Here is a 27,189-nt window from a genome sequence, read left to right on the forward strand (position 1 = left end):
AAGCAGGAGAATCACCACCAATCTGCCTACACCACTGCACACACACCTTTCATTACCATGACAATTAGCATAGCCTTGTCAGCAAATTACTGCTGTCTGAACACACAAAAATCCGATTTGGTCACTTGTAACTTGCTGTTAGACAGTCAGTAGTCCAAAACGGATTTGAAAAACAAAACAGATTTATGCATTTAGGCCTGCAGTGTGAACAAGGCTTTAGAGACTTACCCAGAAAGTCTCACAGCTGTAATCGCTGCCAAAGGTGCTTCTACAAAGTATTGACTCAGGGGTGTGAATACTTATGTAAATTTGATATTTCTGTATTTCATTTTCAATCCATTTGCAAACACTTCTAAAAACATGTTTTCACTTTGTCATTATGGGGTATTGTGTGTAGATGGGTGCGAAAAAAAAGAAAGATTTAATCCATTTTGAATTCAGGCTGTAACACAACAAAATGTGGAATAAGTCAAAGGCTCGGAACACTTTCTGAAGGCACTGGTATGATTTCATACAAGTCAAATTGTTTAGAGATTGTTTAGAGTAGAAATCATGCATTTTCTCTTTCGCCTCGCTCAAATCTAATGGTAGGGGACAAAGATGTCTGATTCGATTCAATATTTATTTTGCCATGACTGTCAGCGAGCCCAAGCTTTCTAACCGGGGTCACTGTGGGTGAAAACAAATCCGGTTTTATTAGGGGAATGAGAGGCGCTTTGGGGGCCAATAGCTATCAAAGAGCACTGCTAAAACACACACAATATCCCAGCAAGGAGATTGGATTCCTACTGCACCTCATCTACACAACACCGGGGTCACTCCCCAATCTACACGGGTCTCAGCTAAAGCAGCGCTACAAGCAAGCTTTCTCCATTAGCTTCCCATCTCTAATACTCCGAAAAAAACAAAGGCCTAATGCTAAGGAGAGGGAGAAAAACTAACAGATGCAGTTGAAGACAATTAAAGTGTGCCTTTTAAATAACTGTCTAACTAGATTCATTACAATGCAGCATGCAGCGTTTTATCTTGTGCTATTGATGCGCGAAACATTAACATAACTGTTACTTTTTAACAATGGAGTGACATATGTATATTTGTAAATGTACAGGAAGAAATGTATTTAACAAGTAAAACAGCTGTATCCTGGGTCTCATAAAATATGCTTCAAAAACAAATAAGACTTCTTTAAAGCCAGTTGTTTCGGTGGATTATCTTAACAATTCAAGTGAGTAACGTTATGCTTGTTCTTTGTGTCAATGGGGCAGTTAAAGTCAAGCCAGGTGGTCCTCTGTTGGCTCTCAAAAAAAGAAACAATGCCGAAAGTTATGACAGACAGGCTTAAGCAAAAATGACAGGAGTAAATAGCCCTCTAAAATATCCAACAGGGTCAATTCGTTATGAGTGGAAGCACTACAGCCAACTGCATAGTATTCAAGCCCTCTCTCAAGTTATTGAATGAAAACAAGGGCAAGGGCAGGAAGACAGCCATCTTGAAATATACCAGCTAGTGTTTTATTCCATTTTTTACATTTTCATTTTGTGGGCAAATTGATATGTTTAGGGAGGGTAGAGAGGCTGGGCATTAGACTTGATGTAATGTCAGCGGTGGCATATTTGAGAGCATGTGTGAGTTGCATGTGGGTACACACTGTGCACGGTATAGGACTACAGCCGCAACCACAGCCTCATTTAAACACTGCTCAACATCGAGTAACTTCCAAAAATGTTCTACTCGGGATAAGGTTATTCAGGGTAGCCCTCAAAACATCTGAAACAGCAGAAATTATTTTAATGCTTACAAGTGGGAAACAAAGGCCAACATATGCAACCAGTTTGATGTTCACCCAATCGTTATGTATTCTGTATATTGAAAAACAGAAAATAGCCTGTGTTAAACAGTGCGTACACTCGTACATTGCAGAGTCACACCTACTGAGCACTTGAGCTCCAAATAGCCCTCTCAAATACATATGACTTCTTAAACATAGAAAGGTCACATCCTCTTTCTAATTGCTGTCATATAGATTTATCAAGCCTGCCACAATGAATGCTAAACTCACTCTTGTACAAAACACCATCGAGACCGCTGCTGCTCTCCAACAAAAACAAAATCACGGCATGGCAATTATCCGTATCCATTTTAACGTAATATGGGAAGAATATGAGATGCGTGGGAGAGAGGTGAGTTTCGTGCCGTGTGGGGGTGGGAACAAAGTTGTGTGTTTGTGTGCATGTGTAGCTATGGGCTTTGGTGTGTGTATGTTTGTGGTTGAATAGAGGCCGGTGTAGGAGCTATGAGTGCTGTTTGGGTTTTGAGGGGGGCTAGTTCAAAGGGTTGTTTGGAGGTAGGAGCAGAGCAGATCTATGCATAGTGCTGCTGTATGGTGCTGTGAGTGTTAGATATAAGGGAGAGATGCAGGAATGTGCAGAGGACGTGAAGAGGCTACAAGGCAGGCCAGTCAGGGTGACCTCATGCGTTTGTCACAGGGACGGGCTATCAGGTTTCTCCAGTGCAGATTCCAGCTCGCACTCCACAGACCATTTTCTTATTTATTTATTTTTTGTTAATTTAGGGGGTAGATCAGCTTTAATATTTCAGATAGATTGTAACTTCCATCAATGTAATTGTCTGCATCACTTCTAATCCCCCATATGTTTTTTTTCTCGCAAATATATATATATATATATATATATATATATATATATATATATACAGTGGGGAAAAAAGTATTTAGTCAGCCACCAATTGTGCAAGTTCTCCCACTTAAAAAGATGAGAGATGCCTGTAATTTTCATCATAGGTACACTTCAACTATGACAGACAAATTGAGAAAAAAAAATCCAGAAAATCACATTGTAGGATTTTTTATGAATTTATTTGCAAATTATGGTGGAAAATAAGTATTTGGTCACCTACAAACAAGCAAGATTTCTGGCTCTCACAGACCTGTAACTTCTTCTTTAAGAGGCTCCTCTGTCCTCCGCTCGTTACCTGTATTAATGGCACCTGTTTGAACTTGTTATCAGTATAAAATACACCTGTCCACAACCTCAAACAGTCACACTCCAAACTCCACTATGGCCAAGACCAAAGAGCTGTCAAAGGACACCAGAAACAAAATTGTAGACCTGCACCAGGCTGGGAAGACTGAATCTGCAATAGGTAAGCAGCTTGTTTTGAAGAAATCAACTGTGGGAGCAATTATTAGGAAATGGAAGACATACAACACCACTGATAATCTCCCTCGATCTGGGGCTCCACGCAAGATCTCACCCCGTGGGGTCAAAATGATCACAAGAACGGTGAGCAAAAATCCCAGAACCACACGGGGGGACCTAGTGAATGACCTGCAGAGAGCTGGGACCAAAGTAACAAAGCCTACCATCAGTAACACACTGCGCCGCCAGGGACTCAAATCCTGCTGTGTCCCCCTGCTTAAGCCAGTACATGTCCAGGCCCGTCTGAAGTTTGCTAGAGTGCATTTGGATGATCCAGAAGAGGATTGGGAGAATGTCATATGGTCAGATGAAACCAAAATAGTAAAAACTCAACTCGTCGTGTTTGGAGGACAAAGAATGCTGAGTTGCATCCAAAGAACACCATACCTACTGTGAAGCATGGGTGTGGAAACATCATGCTTTGGGGCTGTTTTTCTGCAAAGGGACCAGGACGACTGATCCGTGTAAAGGAAAGAATGAATGGGGCCATGTATCGTGAGATTTTGAGTGAAAACCTCCTTCCATCAGCAAGGGCATTGAAGATGAAACGTGGCTGGGTCTTTCAGCATGACAATGATCCCAAACACACCGCCCGGGCAACGAAGGAGTGGCTTCGTAAGAAGCATTTCAAGGTCCTGGAGTGGCCTAGCCAGTCTCCAGATCTCAACCCCATAGAAAATCTTTGGAGGGAGTTGAAAATCCGTGTTGCCCAGCGACAGCCCCAAAACATCACTGCTCTAGAGGAGATCTGCATGGAGGAATGGGCCAAAATACCAGCAACAGTGTGAAAACCTTGTGAAGACTTACAGAAAACGTTTGACCTGTGTCATTGCCAACAAAGGGTATATAACATAGTATTGAGAAACTTTTGTTATTGACCAAATACTTATTTTCACCATAATTTGCAAATAAATTCATTAAAAATCCTACAATGTGATTTTCTGGATTATTTTTTCTCATTTTGTCTGTCGTAGTTGACGTGTACCTATGATGAAAATTACAGGCCGCTCTCATCTTTTTAAGTGGGAGAACATGCACAATTGGTGGCTGACTAAATACTTTTATCCCCCACTGTACATCCATACACATGCACATATCCTTTTTTAAATTATATTTCCCTTCATTACTTTCCAACCCCACCACCCCTTCCCCACTCCTGAGTGGCGCAGTGGTCTAAGGCACTGCATCGCAGTGCTAACTGTGCCACTAGAGATCCTGGTTCAAATCCAGGCTCTGTCGCAGCCGGCCGCGACCGGGAGACTCATGGGCGGCGCACAATTCGTCCAGGGTAGGAATGGCCGGCAGGGATGTAGCTCAGTTGATAGAGCATGGCGTTTGCAACGCCAGGGTTGTGGGTTCGATTCCCACGGGGGGCCAGTATAAAAAAATATATATATGTGTTCACTAACTGTAAGTCGCTCTGGATAAGAACGTCTGCTAAATGACTAAAATGTAAATGTAAAAAATGTAAACTAGTGAACAACAACGCTTAGGCCTCTACTTCCAGCCCATACATACTATATACATTTTATGGACACAGTCAAATTCTACAATAATTATATTTTGTTTGTTTTTACTCCTGAACTTCCTCCAATCATTTTAATGATGTCCATCTGGTTTGCTTCTATATGCCATATCTTTCTAACTGTGCTCTTTCACAAAAGCTCTCAACCTATAACCTATATACTTATTATGGACACAGTATGCTTTACATTAGTTATCTTGTTGTTATTAGTTGTTGTTATTAGTCCCATCCTTCAGCTCCATTAAACACCTCCCATCTCTTAACACCACACATTTTAGATTTCTATTTGCTATATATTTTTCAACTGTACTGTGATCTTTTACAAAAGTTCTGAACCTTTCTATTCTCATTGTTTCTACAGATCGTGAATTTAAAATAATTTTTTTGGCTAAAATTATTATTATATTATTGATCGATTGACTATTGACTTTTCAGATCACCCAGTAGTGCTATCTGCAGGGTTTGCTCCAGGTAAATATTGCAATCCTTTAGCAATTCCTGGACCTGTGTCCAAAAACAAGCTACAAATGGACAGTACCAAAACAAATGATCTAATGATTCTGTCTCTTCGCAGCAAAATCTGCAGAGCTGGGAAGATTGTATCCCCCATATAAATAACATTCTATTGGTAGCAAGAATTTTATATAATAATTTAAATTGAAAAATTCTAAGTTTTGAATCCGGCGTCGTTTTGTGTATCAATTCATAAACACTATGCCATGGAATCGGTACGTCAAAAATCTCTTCCCGACTATTTTACAATCTATATGGGACAGCTGACAATCATTTGGTCCTTAAATGAAACTGGTATAATTTTTTATTTATCACAATTGTCTTTAACCAATTGTCTTTAATGCAGGGCCGACAGACAAGTTCCTTACTTTTTCCCCCTTCCACTTTCCTCTTCCATTTTTGGGGTAAAGCTGCAATTATTTGGTTGTAATTTTGGGTAGAGCAGACATTTCCATATGTTTTTGTTACCTGCATGTGCGACATGACTCCACCAGTCCTACCTATGATGTCATTTACGAAGATTATACATTTTCTAAACATATTTTCAAAAAATAATGGATTTTTATCGATTAGTCTATTTGAGTTTAACCACAATATTTGTTGCATTATTTGTTCTGTCGTTTCTGGAGGATTAAATTGAAATTGCAACCAACTTTCTATGGCTTGTTTTAGAAATAGTGCTATTTGGGAGATTATTTCCTTTTCAAATAACTGAAAGTGAGAGGTTGTAATCTGAATAAAGGGAAAAAGGCCATTCTTGAACATGGGGTGAGACAATCTTACTAATTTGCTTGAGAACCAGTTCGGATTTAAGTCTAACTTTTGTATGAGTGAAGCTTTTAGTGATAGGTCTAATTCTTTAATATTTAATAATTTCTCTCTTCTGAATTCATTCATTATATAAATACGCCCGTTTAATTTTGTCTGGCTTGTCGTTCCAAATAAAAGGAAATATTTTTATCTCATATAATTTAAAAAACTGTTCGCTAGGCATAGGCAAGACCATAAGCAAATAGGTAAACTGGGATCATACTAAAGAGTTAATCAGGGTGATTTTTCCACAAATTGACAGGTTTTTACCTTTACATGGTAGCAAGATCTTATCTATTTTTGCTAACTTTCTATTAAAATGTATTGGAGTGAGCTCATTTATTTCATTTGGGATATATATTCCGAGTATATCCATATCACCATCAGACCATTTTATTGGTAAACTACATGGTAATGTAAAAATTGTATTTCTTAGTGATCCAATACGTAATATAGTACATTTATCATAATTTGGATGTAATCCAGAGAGGTTAGAAAATTTATCTAGATCCTCTATGAGGCTGTGGAGGGATTCAAGTTGTGGATTTAAAAGAAAACATGAATCATCAGCGTACAATGACACCTTTGTTTTTAAGCCCTGGATTTCTAATCCCTTGATATTATTGTTGGATCTGATTTTAATAGCTAACATCTCGATGGCAATAATAAATAGATATGCTGATAGTGGACAACCTTGTTTCACTCCTCTTGACAGTTTAAAACTTTCTGAGAAATAGCCATTATTTACTATTTTACACGTAGGGTTACTATACATGATTTTGACCCATTTTATAAGAGATTCTCCAAAATTGAAATGCTCCAGGCATTTATATATAAACCCCAGCCGTACTTTATCAAATGCCTTTTCGAAGTCTGCTATGAACAGTAGACCTCGTTTCCCAGATTTTTCATAGTGTTCTATTGTTTCCAGTACTTGCCTTATATTATCTCCAATGTATCGCCCATGTAAAAAACCTGTCTGATTAGAATGAATAATGTCCAACAATACCTTTTTAATTCTATGTGCTATACATTTTGCTAGAATTTTTGCATCACAACACTGAAGTGTAAGGGGCCTCCAATTTTTTTAATGGACTGGATCTTTATATTTTCCACTAGTATCCTGTTTCAGTAATAATGAAATCAGACCTTCTTCTTGAGTGTCTGATAATCTACCATTTACATAGGAGTGGTTAAAACATGCTAATAACGGTCCTCTGAGTATTTCAAAAAAGGTTTGGTATACCTCGATTGGTATACCATCCTACCCTGGAGTTTTCCCAGACATAAAGTCTTTAATTGCATCCAGAAGTTCCTCCTCTGTAATTTCACCTTCACATGAGTCTTTCTGCATGGCTGTTAATTTTATATTATCAATAGAAAAAAATCTCTACAATTTGCTTCAGTTAGAGGAGATGGAGGCGACTGAAACAAAAACATATGCTTAAAGTACTTTGTTTCCTCCTTCAAAATATAATTTGGTGAATCATGGGTGACTCCGTAATTTGTAACCAGTTTCAATAGATTATTTTTGGTAGCATTCCTATGTTGAAGATTAAAAAAGAATTTGGTGCATTTTTCCTCATATTCCATCCAGTTTGCTTTATTTTTTATAATATATTAAACTTGATCTTTCTTGAATAAGTTTCTCTATTTCTTTTTGTTTTTACTCTAATTTATTCTGAACCTCTATGTTACAGTTTTTATTGCTATCTATCTGTTCTGTTAGACCTTCTATTTCCTTTGTTAGTGTGAACTCTTTTGACCTAAATTGCTTTTGTTTTCGAGATGAGTACTGAATTGCATGGCCTCTAAAGGCACATTTAAAGGAGTCCCATACAATAAGGGGATTTGCTGTACCTATGTTATGTCGGAAAAAATCAGTTATAAATTCCTCTGTCCTAGTTAAAAACAAGTTATCATCCAATAGGCTTTGATTAAATTTCCAATATCCTTGCCCATGTGGAAATTCAGTAAGAGTAATGTATATGCCAATTACAGTGGGGGAAAAAAGTATTTAGTCAGCCACCAATTGTGCAAGTTCTCCCACTTAAAAAGATGAGAGAGGCCTGTAATTTTCATCATAGGTACACGTCAACTATGACAGACAAATTGAGAATAAAAAATTTCCAGAAATCACATTGTAGGATTTTTTATGAATTTATTTGCAAATTATGGTGGAAAATAAGTATTTGGTCACCTACAAACAAGCAAGATTTCTGGCTCTCACAGACCTGTAACTTCTTCTTTAAGAGGCTCCTCTGTCCTCCATTCGTTACCTGTATTAATGGCACCTGTTTGAACTTGTTATCAGTATAAAAGACACCTGTCCACAACCTCAAACAGTCACACTCCAAACTCCTCTATGGCCAAGACCTGTCAAAGGACACCAGAAACAAAATTGTAGACCTGCACCAGGCTGGGAAGACTGAATCTGCAATAGGTAAGCAGCTTGGTTTGAAGAAATCAACTGTGGGAGCAATTATTAGGAAATGGAAGACATACAAGACCACTGATAATCTCCCTCGATCTGGGGCTCCACGCAAGATCTCACCCCGTGGGGTCAAAATGATCACAAGAACGGTGAGCAAAAATCCCAGAACCACACGGGGGGACCTAGTGAATGACCTGCAGAGAGCTGGGACCAAAGTAACAAAGCCTACCATCAGTAACACACTACGCCACCAGGGACTCAAATCCTGCAGTGCCAGACGTGTCCCCCTGCTTAAGCCAGTACATGTCCAGGCCCGTCTGAAGTTTGCTAGAGTGCATTTGGATGATCCAGAAGAGGATTGGGAGAATTTCATATGGTCAGATGAAACCAAAATATAACTTTTTGGTAAAAACTCAACTCGTCGTGTTTGGAGGACAAAGAATGCTGAGTTGCATCCAAAGAACACCATACCTACTGTGAAGCATGGGGGTGGAAACATCATGCTTTGGGGCTGTTTTTCTGCAAAGGGACCAGGACGACTGATCCGTGTAAAGGAAAGAATGAATGGGGCCATGTATCGTGATATTCTGAGTGAAAACCTCCTTCCATCAGCAAGGGCATTGAAGATGAAATGTGGCTGGGTCTTTCAGCATGACAATGATCCCAAACACACCGCCCGGGCAACGAAGGAGTGGCTTCGTAAGAAGCATTTCAAGGTCCTGGAGTGGCCTAGCCAGTCTCCAGATCTCAACCCCATAGAAAATCTTTGGAGGGAGTTGAAAGTCCGTGTTGCCCAGCGACAGCCCCAAAACATCACTGCTCTAGAGGAGATCTGCATGGAGGAATGGGCCAAAATACCAGCAACAGTGTGTGAAAACCTTGTGAAGACTTACAGAAAACGTTTGACCTGTGTCATTGCCAACAAAGGGTATATTACAAAGTATTGAGAAACTTTTGTTATTGACCAAATACTTATTTTCCACCATAATTTGCAAATAAAGTCATTAAAAATCCTACAATGTGATTTTCTGTATTTTTTTTCTCATTTTGTCTGTCATAGTTGACGTGTACCTATGATGAAAATTACAGGCCTCTCTCATCTTTTTAAGTGGGAGAACTTGAGTCTCCGCCATGTATATCTCACTAGATCAGGATATTTAAGCCTCAATATACAGTGGGGAGAACAAGTATTTGATACACTGCCGATTTTGCAGGTTTTCCTACTTACAAAGCATGTAGAGGTCTGTAATTTTTATCATAGGTACACTTCAACTGTGAGAGACGGAATCTAAAACAAAAATCCATAAAATCACATTGTATGATTTTTAAGTAATTCATTTGCATTTTATTGCATGACATAAGTATTTGATCACCTACCAACCAGTAAGAATTCCGGCTCTCACAGACCTGTTAGTTTTTTTTTAAGAAGCCCTCCTGTTCTCCACTCATTACCTGTATTATCTGCACCTGTTTGAACTCGTTACCTGTATAAAAGACACCTGTCCACACACTCAATCAAACAGACTCCAACCTCTCCACAATGGCCAAGACCAGAGAGCTGTGTAAGGACATCAGGGATAAAATTGTAGACCTGCACAATGCTGGGATGGGCTACAGGACAATAGGCAAGCAGCTTGGTGAGAAGGCAACAACTGTTGGCGCAATTATTAGAAAATGGAAGAAGTTCAAGATGACGGTCAATCACCCTCGGTCTGGGGCTCCATGCAAGATCTCACCTCGTGGGGCATCAATGATCATGAGGAAGGTGAGGGATCAGCCCAGAACTACACTGCAGAAGAGAGCTGGGATCACAGTCTCAAAGAAAACAATTAGTAACACACTACGCCGTCATTGATTAAAATCCTGCAGCGCACGCAAGGTCCCCCTGCTCAAGTCAGCACATGGCCAGGCCCGTCTGAAGTTTGCCAATGACCATCTGGATGATCCAGAGGTGGAATGGGAGAAGGTCATGTGGTCTGATGAGACAAAAATAGAGCTTTTTGGTCTAAACTCCACTCGCCGTGTTTGGAGGAAGTAGAAGGATGAGTACAACCCCAAGAACACCATCCCAACCGTGAAGCATGGAGGTGGAAACATCATTCTCTGGGGATGCTTTTCTGCAAAGGGGACAGGACGACTGCACCGTATTGAGGGGAGGATGGATGGGGCCATGTATCGCGAGATCTTGGCCAACAAACTCCTTCCCTCAGTAAGAGCATTGAAGATGGGTTGTGGCTGGGTCTTCCAGCATGACAACGACCCGAAACACACAGCCAGGGCAACTAAGGAGTGGCTCCGTAAGAAGCATCTCAAGGTCCTGGAGTGGCCTAGCCAGTCTCCAGACCTGAACCCAATAGAAAATCTTTGGAGGGAGCTGAAAGTCCGTATTGCCCAGCGACAGCCCCGAAACCTGAAGGATCTGGAGAAGGTCTGTATGGAGGAGTGGGCCAAAATCCCTGCTGCAGTGTGTGCAAACCTGGTCAAGACCTACAGGAAACGTATGATCTCTGTAATTGCAAACAAAGGTTTCTGTACCAAATATTAAGTTCTGCTTTTCTGATGTATCAAATACTTATGTCATGCAATAAAATGCTAATTAATTACTTAACAATCATACAATGTGATTTTCTGGATTTTTGTTTTAGATTCCGTCTCTCACAGTTGAAGTGTACCTATGATAAAAATTACAGACCTCTCCATGCTTTGTAAGTAGGAAAACCTGCAAAATCGGCAGTGTATCAAATACTTGTTCTCCCCACTGTATCTACTAGTTCTAATGTATCCATGACATTCACAATTTCCTTAAGATCATGAGGGTGATTGTTTGTAGTGTGATTTCCTTTACGGTCCATTGAGCTATTTAACCCTCCCGTTGTCCTAGGGTCAAAATGACCCGCCACTGTGTTGAACCAACTTTATTTAATTTTTATATTTTTGGGATCATTTGTGAGAAGGAGGCAGTGAGACTTTAAAGAAAGTATCACTGCCTCCTTCTCACAAATGATCCCAAAAATATAAAAATTAAATAAAGTTGGTTCAACACAGTGGCGGGTCATTTTGACCCTAGGACAACGGGAGGGTTAAAATGGTATTATAATCTCCCACCATAATAATAGAGTCTTGAATTGCTTGCAGAGTTGATAATTTATTATATATATTGTCAAAGAAGTGTGGATCATCATTATTTGGTCCGTAAAGGTTAATGAGCCATATCTGTTTATGGTCCAATAACATATTTAAAATAATCCATCTACCTTGCGTATCTGTTTGGACAATTTGCACATTCGGATCGAAATTACTGTTAATTAATATCATCACCCCTTTTGAGTTCCTTTGCCCATGGGAGAAGTATATTTCCCCCGCTAAAGCCCCTCCCCATCCCAAGTTGGGCCGTCATCCCAGTGTTCAGCATACCACCCCCGTTCCCCCGAATCCCTAGGCCCCCGAGAGGCCAGGACCCATCCATCGAAAACAGCACACAGTGCCATCCACAAAACAGAAGCAGGTCAACCGCCAAAAGCATTTCCAATGCTCTCACCTCAATATATATATATAGCTATTTAAAAATATATATCCATTCAAATATCTTGCATATCTCATTGTCCATCATTTTCGATTAATATGCGTAATAATGTCGCCAGTTGATGCGTACGATTTTAACCTATAACCCGGATTGCCATTGTATTACATTACATTTTTGACAAGCAATTATTATTTTAGCAAACAATTATTGTGGTTCATCCTATATTCTTCCTAACATCCTTACCCCCTTGCAACAGATGTGGGATAAACATACACGCATATACTCTAACACACTCAACCCCTTTCCTCCACAATCAACCATAAGATCAGATGCTCAACGGTTGTTACATCCCAGAGCCCAACTCAAGAAAGGACCTGATTTACGAATGCATATACAGTTACAGCTGTTTGAGAAAGCATGCAAGATTGAGCAAAAATTGACAACAATGTGAGATTCGGTTAATCTATTTAATCTATGTCAAGTCCTAGGTGATGGAGATCAGATCCACCCTCTTCACCTGAGACACAAACACTCTGGTACCCCGTTGTAACCATTTTTCCCAAGCATCTCCGTGCAGTCAGATCTTTGATTATTTTGTGCCACTTGGGCCACAATAATAAGCCCCCTCTCTGATTGTCCGAGTGTGACCCCCTCCCCATGGGTTACTGCAGCCAGTGTTGCCAGCACTGCCTCTACCTGGGTGGGGGTACCCCACCGGAATCCCCACCTGCTAGGTACAAGGTCGTCAAGGTTCTCATTAGCAGCTTTGAGAATTTCCTTGTATATTATGCTCTCCCATCAGGGGGCTCTGGCTTGTAGGACCAACCCTGCCAGGCATGCTCAGAATCTTGAGGGGGCGGTGCTGCTCAAGTAGGTCTCTGACCGCATGTATTTTTCTGTTTAGGCTGCATATAGGCAACTCACAGCAGGTCCATAAAACAGATGGGAACTTCTCTTTGGTGTATGGGTCACTCAAGTGGGTGTATAGGATATAGGGTTGGGGATCGTTCCATCATGATAGGACAATAAAAAAATTGATTAGATGTATACTATATTTTAAAATGTATATCCCTCATCTGCACAACATTGAAAGCTCTCTCTCACAACCCCTGCTCACAGACACACGTTGGTTCTGGGATATGCAACCATTTCCTTTCTCACTCACTTAACGCCACACTTATTCAAACACAAAAACACACACCACACCTTCCATCACAATTCATCCACACATACCCACATACTGTGCCTTCTATGTCTTCTGTTCGCTATGTTTTTATCTCCACTATGTTGATTGAGTACATGTGTTCTAATTAGTTGTATTTGAAGATGTATTATTTTGCTTGTTATCTTTTCTTGTAATATGGTTTTATCCTTTTATAAAATACTATACATACTATAAATGTTCTTTATTATTACAATCCCTACCATGGCTAGTATTGGGTGCTCCATTATTTGACTCCTCTATTAGAACTTTCAGAATAGCCATGGAGTAGTCTTTGTGTCGCGGTACATTTGGTTGTCAATATACAGTTTATCGACAACAAGAGCAACACGCTTCCCTTTTAATCTATTTTCCTTGAAGATTGGGTACAGAACTTTGCGCCGTTCTGCAATCTCCCTCGGGAACTGATCATTCATTCCTATTTTGGTGCCAGCAAGTCTTTTACCTAGGCTTTTAACCATTACTTTATCCTTAAAAAAAAGCACATTTGGCAACGATTGGACGCTCATATCTCTGTCCTCTTTGTCCAAAATGGTGTACACGTTCGAGTTGGATTTTATCGACAGCCTCGAGTGGGATTTGAAGCGCTGTTAGAAAGAAGTCCTTCACAATAGTCTCGGTTACCTCTTCCTCTTTTTCCTGGATACCCGTAAGTACTAGATTTTCTCTCAGAAAGTTGTTCTCCTTTTTAAGTTCCTTAACGTCCGTTTCTAATCTTAGTGACTGTCTCTTTTAGTTTATTTGTATCTTTCTCCATTATCGCAGCTTTTCCGTCACTCATTTCAAGACTCGCCTTCAACTCTTTTACATCATTACTGACCAACTCTAGTATGCCCAGTTTGTCATTTATCGACTTCAACAGGTCGCTTGCCACACTTACCAGTCCCAGTGGTGAAAAGCATAAATCATCTGTATCAGTCGACGAGTCACGTTTTCTCTTGGAGATTGATTCTCCTCGTTTATCTTCCGTCATGTTTGGGTGTTGCACGTTGTTGTAATATTTGTCGATACATTTCTCTAGCCTTATAATTTGTTTGTGTTATTCTCCAGATTGAATGTTATTACCCTCGAATATATGAAGTGCTAATATTTAGTCTAACTTACTGATATTGAATATTACGTTTTTATCTTGAGGTGATTTTTACCGCTGTGTATTCAATACGCCATCTTTTCTACCGAAAGCCTGACTACCACAGACCATTTACAAGGGCCCTCTCCACCGGCCTGACTCTCTGGAAGTTTGTGTGTGTCTGTGTATCTGTTTGTGTGTGTGTGTGTGTGTGTGAGTGGGTGCGTGCGTCATGTGTGTGTGCGTGCATGTCTGTGTCTGTATGTGTATATGTTTGTGTTTGCGTATAAGAGTGATTGTGTGTCACTCTGCTCAGTGAACTCAATGGACTATGCAGTGCTCCCACCCTCTACCTCACTCTCACAACACAGCACTGTTTCCCCCCTCCTCTTCAATGAAAGTCCAGCCAGCCCTAATTTCTTTAAAGGTTGAGAGTGCTTATGTTTCTGTGTTTTAATATGCTATGTATGTATGTATGTATGCACCGTATGGGTGCATCCCAAATGGTACCCTATTCGTTATATAGTGCACTTCTTTTGATCAGAGCCCTGGTCATGGGATGCAAACCATGTTTATGTACAGTATGAGTATGACTTTGCATGTTTTAAGTGTGTCACAGTCTTCATTAATATGTGTGTGTCTGTGCATTTGTATCTGTACATACTTAAAAGCGTGTTTTCTCTCGCAAACTATTCATGTGTGCATGTCATCCATTCGTTATCTTCATCTAAATCTCAATATGTTCATATGTATGCATGTCTGAAGGCGCTGCATCAGGCTCTGTGGTATGGTGACCTTGGCTGACCCGCACTCACATGTCAGGGGCTGCCTCAGCCCTCTCGCTGAAAACGAGGCCCCCGGCCGTCACCACGGTAATGGCACGACAACACCAGTGATCCACTAGATAAACCCCCCCGACAGAGAGCCTTTAAAGGACCATCCTCTTCCACCAATCACAGAGGAAATTGCCCAATATACCGGCGTGGGCCCCCCCTACACATGTGGATGGGATAAACAGATGTGCAGCGCTTATGCGACAGACAGGCCCTGGTACTGGACGTGGAGGGCGTCCATGCCCCTACAAGGCAGGATAGAGGGCCTCCCGCTGCAGCAACCGCTGGCTGTAAAACTGCAATCCATACCCAAACAGATCATCTCGAACGGAGAAGAAGATGTAACATAACTGGGGTACAGAGTTCCTAAACATTTCAGAGAGCCTACAGTAACAGTCTTAACGAATAGAACTGTAGCTGCGTGGCTAGGGGAACATTGTGTCACCGTTACTGGAGTGTTTATTCAACGTTGGAGGGGAGGCCATGTCAGCTTGGTGATTAATTGCAGGCCCAAAGTGCTGAGGGCACAGAATTTGCACTGAATGGAGCAGACTGCAGCTCTATCTATACGAGCGAGGCTTTATTGCTTTATCGGCTGAATTCTAACGGCTTTGACGGTTACAGTAGTTCTGCCGGAGCATCCGCAGATACTAGGCAAGATGCCATTGTGGTTAATTGGCCAGTGTGGCCCAAAGTTCAAGTTATCTGAGTTGGGAACTCTTTTTGATCAGTCATTGTTAGCAGAGAACAAGTTCTGTTGCAGTGTGTCCTCGTAAGCCTGATATAAATCTCTATACAGAATAATTATTCCCAATATGCTTGCAAAAGCAGAACATACGTCAATTACACAAGCATGCAGCTGCTGTTTTTGGGGCTAGGCGATAAATAATGGATACCAGTCTTCCACAGGGTCCTCAAAAAAGCTAATGAGAGAGAGGAAATGCGACAGGGAATTCTTACCCATGTCTTCTAAAAAGCCCAAGGACTCAAAATATATGAAAAACAATTAGACTTCATCCACACTTCCAAAGCAAGTATTCAAAAACACACATTTGCATGTAATAGGCTACATTTGATTCACAACTCTAACTGGTGCTGTCGTGTCAACCTTTCATGCCAAAGAAGGTTTTTCTCTCTGTCTCTCACAGACACGAGGCATTAAGCCGTTGAGTCACGGGATGCAACTCCTCTATCTTCTTCTCTCCAGAACATGTGGGTGACCTTAATAATTTATGCGAGGAGAAGAGACGGGAGATACTGTACGCACCAGTGCAGATTGTGCAGGAGAAACTGGTGTTCTACAGCTAAGCCTGAACCATGCAAGTCAGTCACATGCAGTCATCTGTTACAAAACATAACCTTTACCCCGAGAATGTGGCTGCCTGCAAAGCAGAGTGAGGAACTGTTGAAAAGCGCAAGAAGAGACATCTTGTATGGAGAACACACATCATAATGCCACTTTTTAATTCTGTTGCCAATGGCTGTTTATGTGCTACTAATTACTGGCGAACAATAATCATCTTTAATCCTATTCAACTCTATAATGCCAACGGCGTTCTCTTATTCTCCATTCATCCTACTGCTGCGTGACTACTTGGCTCTCCCTCTCTCCACACCGGTGTCCTTGCAATCTAATTCATTCCGCCTACCTGTCCCATTCTGTGTTTTTCCACTCGCTGACTAATACTCCCAAGCCGTGGCATTGGGGAGGGGTTAGGGCGTTCTGAAGGTCTGCCAAAAGAATCACTCAGACAAAAAATACAAGGGCGGCTTGAATCATTTAACACGAATAGAGCCCCGAGAATGGACTGTTTGCATTTGGTAATCCCAGTTCGCGCATAAGCTTGAAAAGGTTCATCTGCCACACCAAATTGGTGCACGTATCTCTGTTTGTATAGGAACTCATTGTGGTTTAGTTAGAGGGCTCCGACACTACTGGCAGCTATTCAAGTCCTCATGCCTATTTGCTTATCCTCCTTCATGGCAGAATTTGCTTTTTCCACAGCCATTTTCAAGCTAGTTGTGACACGGTATTTTCATTGAGTTTGCCATTGCTAATGCAGCTCTGTAGGGTAAATGTTAGGGGCTGTACATGTTTGAACGGCCAGGCTGGGCCTCTCTGGTAAGGCTACACCACCATTTGCATGGCTGTGGCTCGAATCTCCCTCCATTTCCATGTCTGCAGATCTGATTAGAGACACTAGATCATTGGTTTGTGTGGCTAGAATGGAAATAAAATGAAAATTCCACAGAGTGAGATGTGCACCACCAAAGGATTTGAACTGTCAAACTATGATGTCATTATTAGGGGGATGCAATCACATAATGAAAAATGAGACTGTTAGTAGAAACTCTCAGCTGGTACTTTTCCCAGACTCTTACTGACTTACTCCAACATGCAAACCCTGGTACGTTTCCCAGAATGTCAATCCAGAAAGACTCCCCACTTGAACTTTGTAGTAACTTTAAGTGAGACTCACATTTTTAACAATTTCCTGAAACTCTTAACTCTGTTTCTGTTTTTATCTCCAGGCTGTCTTCTCTTACAACAGAGGCACATTTTGAGAGGGGAGCTCTGCTCTCTGTTTTGATGTCATTAGGCTTTCTCTGTTCATCATTACATAGACGGCTGGTATGGCTCAGACCACAGACTAGAATATAACCCTATAATAAGCTGAAACCATGCGGAGTGCTGGGACAGCCATGCCATGTCCCTGAGAGGATGGCTAAAATAGGCTGATGATTATCTCTCATTGCATATGAACACAGAGACAAGCCCCTCACTCTCACAGACTCCCGGACAGCCACATGCAAACAAACTGCCTTTCTCTAGCAAGTAAAAAGCAGGGGATCCATCGGATTCTTCAAACGCCAGCCCTTGGTTAAAAATGCAGGAGCAATTACCCTGGCTAGCTCTGAGTGAGTGAGCACCGCGCCACGCCGTGAGACCGTTGTTTCCGTCCTGAAGCCGGCTGCCAGAGCAGAGGCAGGCCAGAAACAGCAGACAGACAGCCGGGGCTACGGTTACAGTAGAACAACACACCCCTTCACTAACATCGTGTCAGTCTCTTCCAGAGGTAGCTAAGACCCTCAACCACATAGCTGCTGCCTAACCTAGCTCAGAGAGGCATGCTCCCGTTAACAGAGCGCGGCACTCACAGCAGGCTTTCTCAATAAACATTCTGCCCGCTCTGTGCTGTCTTTCCAGAATGGGGCGAAGCGAGATGGTATCTTGTACCCTCGGAATTGCAGTTATGCGGTTCAGAATACAAGGCTCTTGGTTTGCCTGCCCTGCAACTAGTTCTATTCATGTCCTACTTCTCTGATGTTAATATCCGTAAGTGAATGTAAAAAGGGGCATTTACAGGAGGTGTCTCTACCGCCACTCCTGCCATCCTGCACAGGAGTCAGCGAGGGCTCCAAGACAGAGGGAGTTAGACAGAAAAAGAGGGGAAATGAAAGAGAGAAAATGATGGAGAGAGGGTGAAATTGGGAGAGAACTTGAAAGGCAAAATAAAAGAGAGGGAGGGACAGCGACATAGACCATGTGTATGAGCCACAGCATCAAAGACAAACAAAAAATAGAGCGTGCACTTGCAGAAAAGCAAGACCAGGAAACAAAGGAATCCGTAGTAGGGCTCCACTGGGCATCCCTGAGCCCACTCCACTTCACTGTAGTGATGCAGGACTCTGCTATACTCCAGCCCCTGGCCCCCATGCAGCAGAAGCAGCAGCAGCCGCCTAGCTTCCCTCTGTAGAGCAGACCTGCTTGTGGCTCCAGATGGCCCGGGGACGGAGAACGCGGTGACCAGGGCTCCCTGAGGTCACACTGACACCACCGCCAGCAGCACTCACTCATTGCCATTCACTCACAAACTCACAGCCAGGGAGCATCTGTGGTCATAGCCATGGAGGGTATGCAGGATACACTATGCCTACATTCATTGTGCTACAGTTACATTTACAGCTAAATACATTTGACAGTAAATCCAAGTCAAGTCCCTGAGTCCCATCTGATAGTTATGGCTCTGAGGGATGAACTAGAGGAGACCGGAACAGAGAAAATGGAAGATGCCATCTCATGTTCCCATGTTTCTTCTTCTCTTCGATATAATCAATATTGAACGTCAAAAGGCAGAACACACTCTCACAAAGCAGTCGTAATGAGATGTGGACGTGAGTGTGTAAGGGGCAGGACTCTGTAGCTCACTCAGTGCTTATGAGGTGGCGGCGGTGGCGGCGGGTACAGTGTAGACTAATGTATGTGTGTAGACAGGGGCCGAGCTGCTAGTTGATGAATGAGAAGTAGGCCACAAGCGTTGTGTTATGTACAGCACACAGGTAGATAAATGAAAAAATCCACTGAGTAACAGCTAAGTGTAGAGGGATTGTATGGCGAGATAACAGGCGCAGGCAGATAAAAACCAGAGGTGTGGGCGTGGGTTGATTAATGATCAAAAAGCCCCTGGATTGTGGTGGTGAGCTAGGGGAGGGAAAACAAGAGAGAGAGGGAGCTAGTTGAGAAGCTGCTGCCAACCTTTATTGTCTACTGACTAAATGAGCTTAATGCAAGGATTTCAACAGCACTGCCTCTGCATGTGATTTCGTTCAATCATTCTTGAAGCACATATTAAGAATTGTGTCTAGAAATGACTAACTGTGTTCTATGATGCTGTGTTATATTAATATGAACAATAATAAGCATATAGCTTGAGAACAGTAAATATAATATCCTCTCCTAGCTGGAGCGCTTTGTGCTGCACTCATAGATATTTGCATCAGCAGATGACTAGCTACAATACATGACCAAAAGTATGTGGACACCTGCTCGTCGAACATCTCATTCCAAAATCATGGACATCAATATGGAGTTGGTCCCCCCTTTGCTGCTATAACACCCTCCACTCTTCTGGGAAGGCTTCCCACTAGATGCTGGAACATTGCTGCGGGGACTTGCTTCCATTCAGCCACAAGAGCATTAGTGAGGACGGGGACTGATGTTGGGCGATTAGGCCTGGCTTGCAGTCAATGTTCCAATTCATCCCAAAAGTGTTCGATGGGGTTGAGGTCAGGGCTCTGTGCAGGCCAGTCAAGTTCTTCCACACCGATCTCGGCAAACCATTTCTATATGGACCTCGCTTTGTGCACTGGGGCATTGTCATGCTGAAACAGGAAAGGTCCTTCCCAAACTATTGCCACAAAGTTGGAAGCACAGAATCTTCTAGAATGTAATTGTATGCTGTAGCATTAAGATTTCCCTTCACTGGAACTAAGGGGCCTAGCCCGAACCATGAAAAACAGCCCCAGACCATTATTCCTCCTCCAACAAACTTTACAGTTGGCACTATGCATTTGGGCAGGTAGGGTTCTCCTGGCATCCGCCAAACCCAGATTTGTCCGTCGGACTGCCAGATGGTAAAGCGTGATTCATCACTCCAGAGAATGCGTTTCCACTGCTCCAGAGTCCAATGGCGGCGAGCTCTACACCACTCCAGCCAGCGCTTGGCATTGCACATGGTGATCTTAGGCTTGTGTGCGTCTGCCGGCCATAGAACCCCATTTCATGACGAACAGTTATTGTGCAACCAAGGACAGACGATTTTTACGCGCTACGCGCTTCAGCACTCACATTCTGTGAGCTTGTGTGGCCTACCACTTCGAGGATGAGCCGTTATTGCTCCTAGACGTTTCCACTTCACAATAACAGCACTTACATTTGACAGGGGAAGCTCTAGCAGGGCAGAAATGTTATGAACTGACTTGTTTGAAAGGTGGCATCCTATGACGGTGCTACGTTGAAAGTCACTGAACTCTTCAATAAGCCCATTCTACTGCCAATTTATTGATTTACCTTTATTTAACTAGGCAAGTCAGTTAAGAACAAATTCTTATTTACAATGACGGCCTACACCGGCCAAACCCGGACGACGCTGGGCCAATTGTGCGCCGCCCTATGGGACTCCCAATCACGGCCGGTTGTGATACAGCCTGGAATCAAACCAGGGGGTCTGTAGTGATGCCTCAAGCACTGAGATGCAGTGCCTTAGACCGCTGCGCCACTCAGGAGCCCAATGTTTGTCTATGGAGATTGCATGACTGAGTGCTAGATTTTATACACCTATCAGAAATGGGTGTGGCTGAAATACCCGAATCCACTAATTTGAAGGGGTGTCCACATACTTTTGTATATACAGTGCATTTGGAAACTATTCAGACCCGTTGACTTTTTCCACATTTTGTTACGTTACAGCCTTATTCTAAAATTGATTAAATTATTATTTTTTCTCATCAATCTACACACAATACCCCATAATGACAAGCGAAAACAGGTTTTTTGAAATGTTGCTAATTTCTATAACAATTTTTCACAAGTATTTACATAAGTATTCAGACCCTTTCTCAGAATTGAACTCAAGTGCATCCTGATTCCATTTATCATCCTTGAGATGTTTCTACAACTTGATTGGAGTATGCCTGTGGTAAATTCAATTGATTGGACATGATTTGGAAAGGCACACACCTGTCTATATAAAGGTCCCACAGTTGACAGTGCATGTCAAAGCAAAAACCAAGCCATGAGGTCGAAGAAATTGTCCGTAGAGCTCCGAGACAGAAATGTGTTGAGGCACAAATCTGGGGAAGGGTACCAAAAAATGTCTGCAGCATTGAAGGTCCCCAAGAACACAGTGGCCTCCATCATTCTTAAATGGAAGAAGTTTGGAACCACCAAGACTCTTCCTAGAGCTGGCAGCCCGGCCAAACTGATCAATCGGGGGAGAAGGACCTTGGTCAGGGAGGTGACCAAGAAACCAATGGTTACTCTGAAAGAGCTCCAGAGTTCCACTGTGGAGATGGGAGAACCTTCCAGAAGGACAACCATCTCTGCAGCACTCCACCAATCAGGCCTTTATCGTAGTGGCCAGAAGGAAGCCACTCCTCAGTAAAAGGCACACGACAGCCTGCTTGGAGTTTGATAAAAGGCACCTAAAGGACTTAAAGGTCTGATGAACTCTTTCGCCTGAATGCCAAGCGTCACGTCTGGAGGAAACCTGGCACCATCCCTACGGTGAAGCATGGTGGTGGCAGCATCATGCAGTGGGGATGTTTTTCAGCGGTCAGGATCGAGGGAAAGATGAATGGAGCAAAAAACTCAGAGATCCTTGATGAAAACCTGCTCCAGAGTGCTCAGGACCTCAGACTGGGGCGAAGGTTCACTTTCCAACAGGACAACGACCCTTAGCACACAGCCAAGACATCGCAGGAGTGGCTTCGGGACAAGGTCTTTGGAAAGACCTGAAAATAGCTGTGCAGCGACGCTCCCCATCCAACCTCACATAGCTTGAGAGGATCTGCAGAGAAGAATGGGAGAAACTCCCCAAAAACAGGTGTGCCAAGCTTTTAGCGTCATACCCAAGAAGACTCGAGGCTGTAATCGCTGCCAACGGTGCTTTAACAAAGTACTGAGTAAAGGGTCTGAATACTTATGTAAATGTGATATTTCCGTTTTTTATTTGTAATACATTTGCAAAAATGTCTAAAAACCTGTTTTTGCTTTGTCATTATGGGAAATTGTGTGTAGATTGTTGAGGGAAAAAAACAACAATTTAATCATGTTTAGAATACGGCTGTAACGTAACAATATGTGGAAAAAGTCAAGGGGTCTGAATACTTTCCAAATGCACTGTTTAGTGTATGTTCCTATCCCAGTTTCACAGCATATCCACCATTAAAACCCAATTGAACAAAAAACGTAGAGCTCATGATTTCCTCTGCTTTTGATTAGGATACACTGAAAGGCTACACCCAGAATGGGGATATAGAGCTGGCCAGCCAGCGGCTCTTAGACAGGCTTGAAAGCAGCAGGATTTAGATGGGCCGGTTGTTATTTCTGCAGCACAATGGCTCCCCCCGTGTAATGTAACCAAACCCTTTTCCTTGCTTTTAACCTGCCCCTCCCTCCAGCCCTCCCTCTGGCCCCCATCTCCCACCCCCACCCTCCCACTATAAGGAATCAGAGAGAGTATAAATGGAGCCCAAGGTCCAGGCAGACACAGGCATAGAGACACTCAATGGGCTCCATTGACTGGTGTTTACTTAAGGCCCGGGATATTAGCCTGCGTTAAATCTATCTCTGTGTCTGCCCCTCAGCTTCTCAGGTTCTCCCTGTATGCTCTACTAGCATGACTGTAACACAGACCGTGTGTGTGTGTGTGTCTGTCTGATCTCTTGATAGGAGGGGTGTAATGACTAGGCCTATCAATGGTGTCATAGTAGTACAGTGGACTCAGGTGTAGGCTATACTGAAGAAGATTACTTTCTCCGCATTTGCGAGGCAGTTAATTGAAAAGGAGATTGATTGAAAAAGGATTTCCCATGGGCAAAAAAAAAGACATACAAATATATCTATTGTGACATTAACTTGATCTTCCGCAACTTGTACTTTGGAAATTCTGTAGTCGCAAACAAAAATAACTGTCAATTCAAGTTTATAAGGATAATCATGAGACATGCCAAGGCAAACAGAATGTTGCCAACAGACATAGCGTTTGGATGAAATGCACACATTTCCCATAATAACTATCATTACATTACATAATTGATCTGTGAGGCTTAATTGTTCAGGGGACATACATTTACTGTAATTTCCTCATTTGTAAAACATCTATCATTCACTTATGATTAAAATCAAACAAATACTCAAATCAAATACAGAATACCAGTGAAATCCTAGTCACAATGTTCAATAAAGTATCATATCTGAGAGAGATTCAGCGTTGGCTCCGTTCGTTCATAGAGCAGCATGGGAGGAGAAACAAGCCTTTAAACGATTCCCTTATCAAAGCACTGTCCTGCAGGCTCCCTTCACCTTCGTCCCTTATAAAACAAGCCACAAAAATGCTCTTTCAGGAATCAATAATCTTGTTCAAGAGAAGCACATGCTATGCTCCACTGCACTAATCAATAGAAGGCCAAATGTTATCGTTTCATTTCATTTCTGAGTTTTACATGTTAATCCTCGCCGTCAACTGGAATGTGCTCATTAAACAGTGGCGGGTCCAGTGAATTATATGTGGCGACATGAGACATTTGAAATTGAAATTGAAAAATGCCTTTCGACTATGAAATTCTGTCATACCAAGAAGACGTTCGACATAATAGTCTTTCATCCTTATAGAACCCAGATGTTCTGTAGATTCTATATATTCCTCGGCGGTTGGAGAAGCATTGCCGATATGCGTCATAAAATGGAGTCGGAAAGGATGAGAATGGCATGAAATTCCTACCCCATTCCTCATCGTTTGCAGTTATTTATGCTGTTTGGGATAATGAGGCCATATCAAGAGCATGCTGAAATGAAGATTAACAGACAGACCTGGATGACTGTAGACGGATGCTTAATTCAGGGTGGGGAGGGGGGCTTCCTGCCTGTGAGGCCAAGCAGCTGCCATCTGATGCTGGGACCCAACCTGCCCGCCTAACTGCCAAGGCCCTCTCCTCTACTCTACCGATCAATGATCATTAATGGGAGCGTGGGATAGCAGCTCTACCTCCCTGCACTCTCTGTCACAAAGACAGAGAGAGCTCTCTGCTCTCACATCACTGGCCCTGGTCACAGTCCCATACATACATTTGGTATACATACCACTAATGGGCATTAGCTAGAGTAACTAGCCGGGAAAATAAAACCCTTTCTTGACGACTTTAAACATGATAAATGCACTGCTATTTGGCTTGCTCGCTGCTGTTGGGCGGACGAGTTTGCGTGACATGGATATTGCACTCAAAGATACATCAATCGCTGATGGAGGCAAGATCCTGTCTGCGCTGACCTTGAGTGGGAGGTGATGGTGAAGAGGGGGAGAAGAGATGCCTGTTGAAGTGGAGTGGAGTGGGGAGGGAGGGAGGGATGAGGGGCATACCCCTGATTGAGAGACCTGAGATGAGCTCTGAGACAGAGAAAAGGAGGGAGGGAGTGGGGAGGGTGCATATGGAAGCAGCACAAATGTATTCAACTATAAATCCGAAGAGAAACCAGTGGGCTACCAGGTGGGGCCGCCGATATTCTTCTCTAAGATTCTCCAGTTAGCTACCTCAGCAGCTATTTACAATAGGGAGGGAAGATGACGAAATACTTTATCTGCATTAGTTTATCTTTTTGATGACGGAGGACTTCAAGTCTGCCCGACTGTCCCGTCATCAGCCACCAACCAGAGTCCAGGTTTCCACGCCAGAGGTAGTGATGCGTACAACGGCTAGAGCAAACATGGGCAGCCCTGGCAGATGCATGTTTACTGTCAGCCTGCGGCTGGCCACCATGTCGGTTATCATGATGAAGGCATGTCTGAGTCAGGATAGGAGTAACGGCTTTTATTGTGTTACTAATGGTAGGATATATGGGTGGGTAGTCATCTCATTGGTTGATTGATTGAATGTATTAGATAATTAAAAGTAGTAGGCTGCTCCAGCCGTAGACAACATTGCATACATTAAAAATGATCGAGGATATAAACACAATAAAGCCTGGAGGCTTATTTCCATTGTGGTTCTGATTGTGTTTCTGACTCATGCCACGGCACCGTAATTTGATATTTCACCCAATATTAATGATCAGTATCTGAAAATAACAGACCAAGAAACATGAAAGCCAGTGCGATTAACAGTTTGCCAACCTAACAATCGCAACATAGGAGAAATCTATCAAACTCCAATCCAGTTAGCCTCAATTAATCAACCTTCCGGACAGCTCCACTAGCCGTACCGAGGCTGGACAAACTAGCATTGTGATGCCTCACCAAGTGACAGAGACATGCAAACACCAGCAAGCCACTTGCCATCTGAAACGTTTACGGCCAAGGCCAGTCATCCATCACATCCCATCCCCACTCAGCGGCTTGACAGGAGGAGCGAAGGAGGGGGGAGGAGGAGGATGGAGGAGGGGAGAGGGTTGGGGTAGGGGTAGGGCTGTGGGAGGGAGGTTAAAGGTACTGAAGTGATGAGCTGTGGGTACCCTACCTTGGTCTGGAGGTAGTGGGGGTAGTAGTATGTGTACTGAGGGTACATTGGTTGCTGTTCCAATCGCTTGCCCATGTAGCTAGAATCCTTAGCGCCGTGGCAGGGAATGGTTACACGGAGGCAGCGGACGAGTGTTAGTAGTACTGGGGCTTGGCTCTCTGACTGTAGGTCCCTTATTTTTTCCCGTCCACACTGGTGTGTTGTATCACTGCTGGTCCTCCGGAGAGCAGGCAGGGTTCGTCTGACGGAGAGTGGCTGGGAGAGGGGTTGCCTCTGTGGGGGCAGGTCCTGCCTGGCGACGCCTTTTAGTTAAATCTCCTGGAGTGTTAAAAATGGAAGCTGCTGCCTGTCCTGTCTGTCCCTCACTGGCTGGTGTCGGATAGTAACGCGTGAGAAGAGCCGTAGCGGAGGAAGATGAGGAGGAGCAGGTGGCAGTGGCTTTAGGCAGTCCTGCAAACAAATTGGTGGCACGGGACAGTGTGGGAGAGGAGAAATAGAAAGTCAAGGAAAAGGGGGAGGATAGCTAGATCACTTTTATATTTAAGCTGTCTTGCTATAGCTTACCTCGCTCCTCGGCTTCAATCTCTCTCTTACGCTCTGTATCTGCCTCCCTCTCTCTGTCGCTCACTCGGCTGCTCTCTCTCTCTCTTTCAGCTCTCTCTCTCTCTCTCTCTCTCTCTCTCTCTCTCTCTCTCTCTCTTTCTCTCTCTCTCTCTCTCCTCTGTAGTCTGATATCCCAGCTGCTCTGTGTTGTACTGTCGGACACAGGCTATATCCTCAGCGGCGCGCTAACAGATACACTTTGGGAAGAGTCAGTATCGGAACGCGAGAGCCTAGACAGGCAGGAACAAACCTAATGAAGCAATCTCAGTGTTTAACAGTTCAGCCAGAGAAGTGCAGATTACACAGAAACAATCCCAGCTCCTAATTGATACGGCACTGAGAAAAAAAGGAATCTCTACCGGTCCACCGGTTCAGAGAAGAAGAGACAAAAAATTGAATAATGAGAAGCACAATGACAGTGTCCC

The 27,189-nt window shown here is 42.9% G+C and overlaps 1 protein-coding gene across 1 annotated transcript in view; it reads right to left on the reverse strand.

Moving 5' to 3' along the window:
• Positions 1 to 26,642, reverse strand: part of LOC311107076 (RNA-binding motif, single-stranded-interacting protein 3-like) — a 241,620-nt gene extending 214,978 nt beyond the window's left edge. Inside the window, exon 1 of the mRNA XM_084149535.1 lies at positions 26,162 to 26,642. Within this exon, the coding sequence (XP_084005661.1) occupies positions 26,162 to 26,236 (75 nt within the window). The 5' untranslated portion in view covers positions 26,237 to 26,642. The remainder of the gene's footprint in view (positions 1 to 26,161) is intronic.
• Positions 26,643 to 27,189: the final 547 nt, after the last annotated feature.

The sequence above is a fragment of the Coregonus lavaretus genome (assembly GCF_964263955.1).
Source record: "Coregonus lavaretus genome assembly, chromosome: 3".
In the NCBI taxonomy this organism is placed as follows: Eukaryota; Metazoa; Chordata; class Actinopteri; order Salmoniformes; family Salmonidae; genus Coregonus; species Coregonus lavaretus.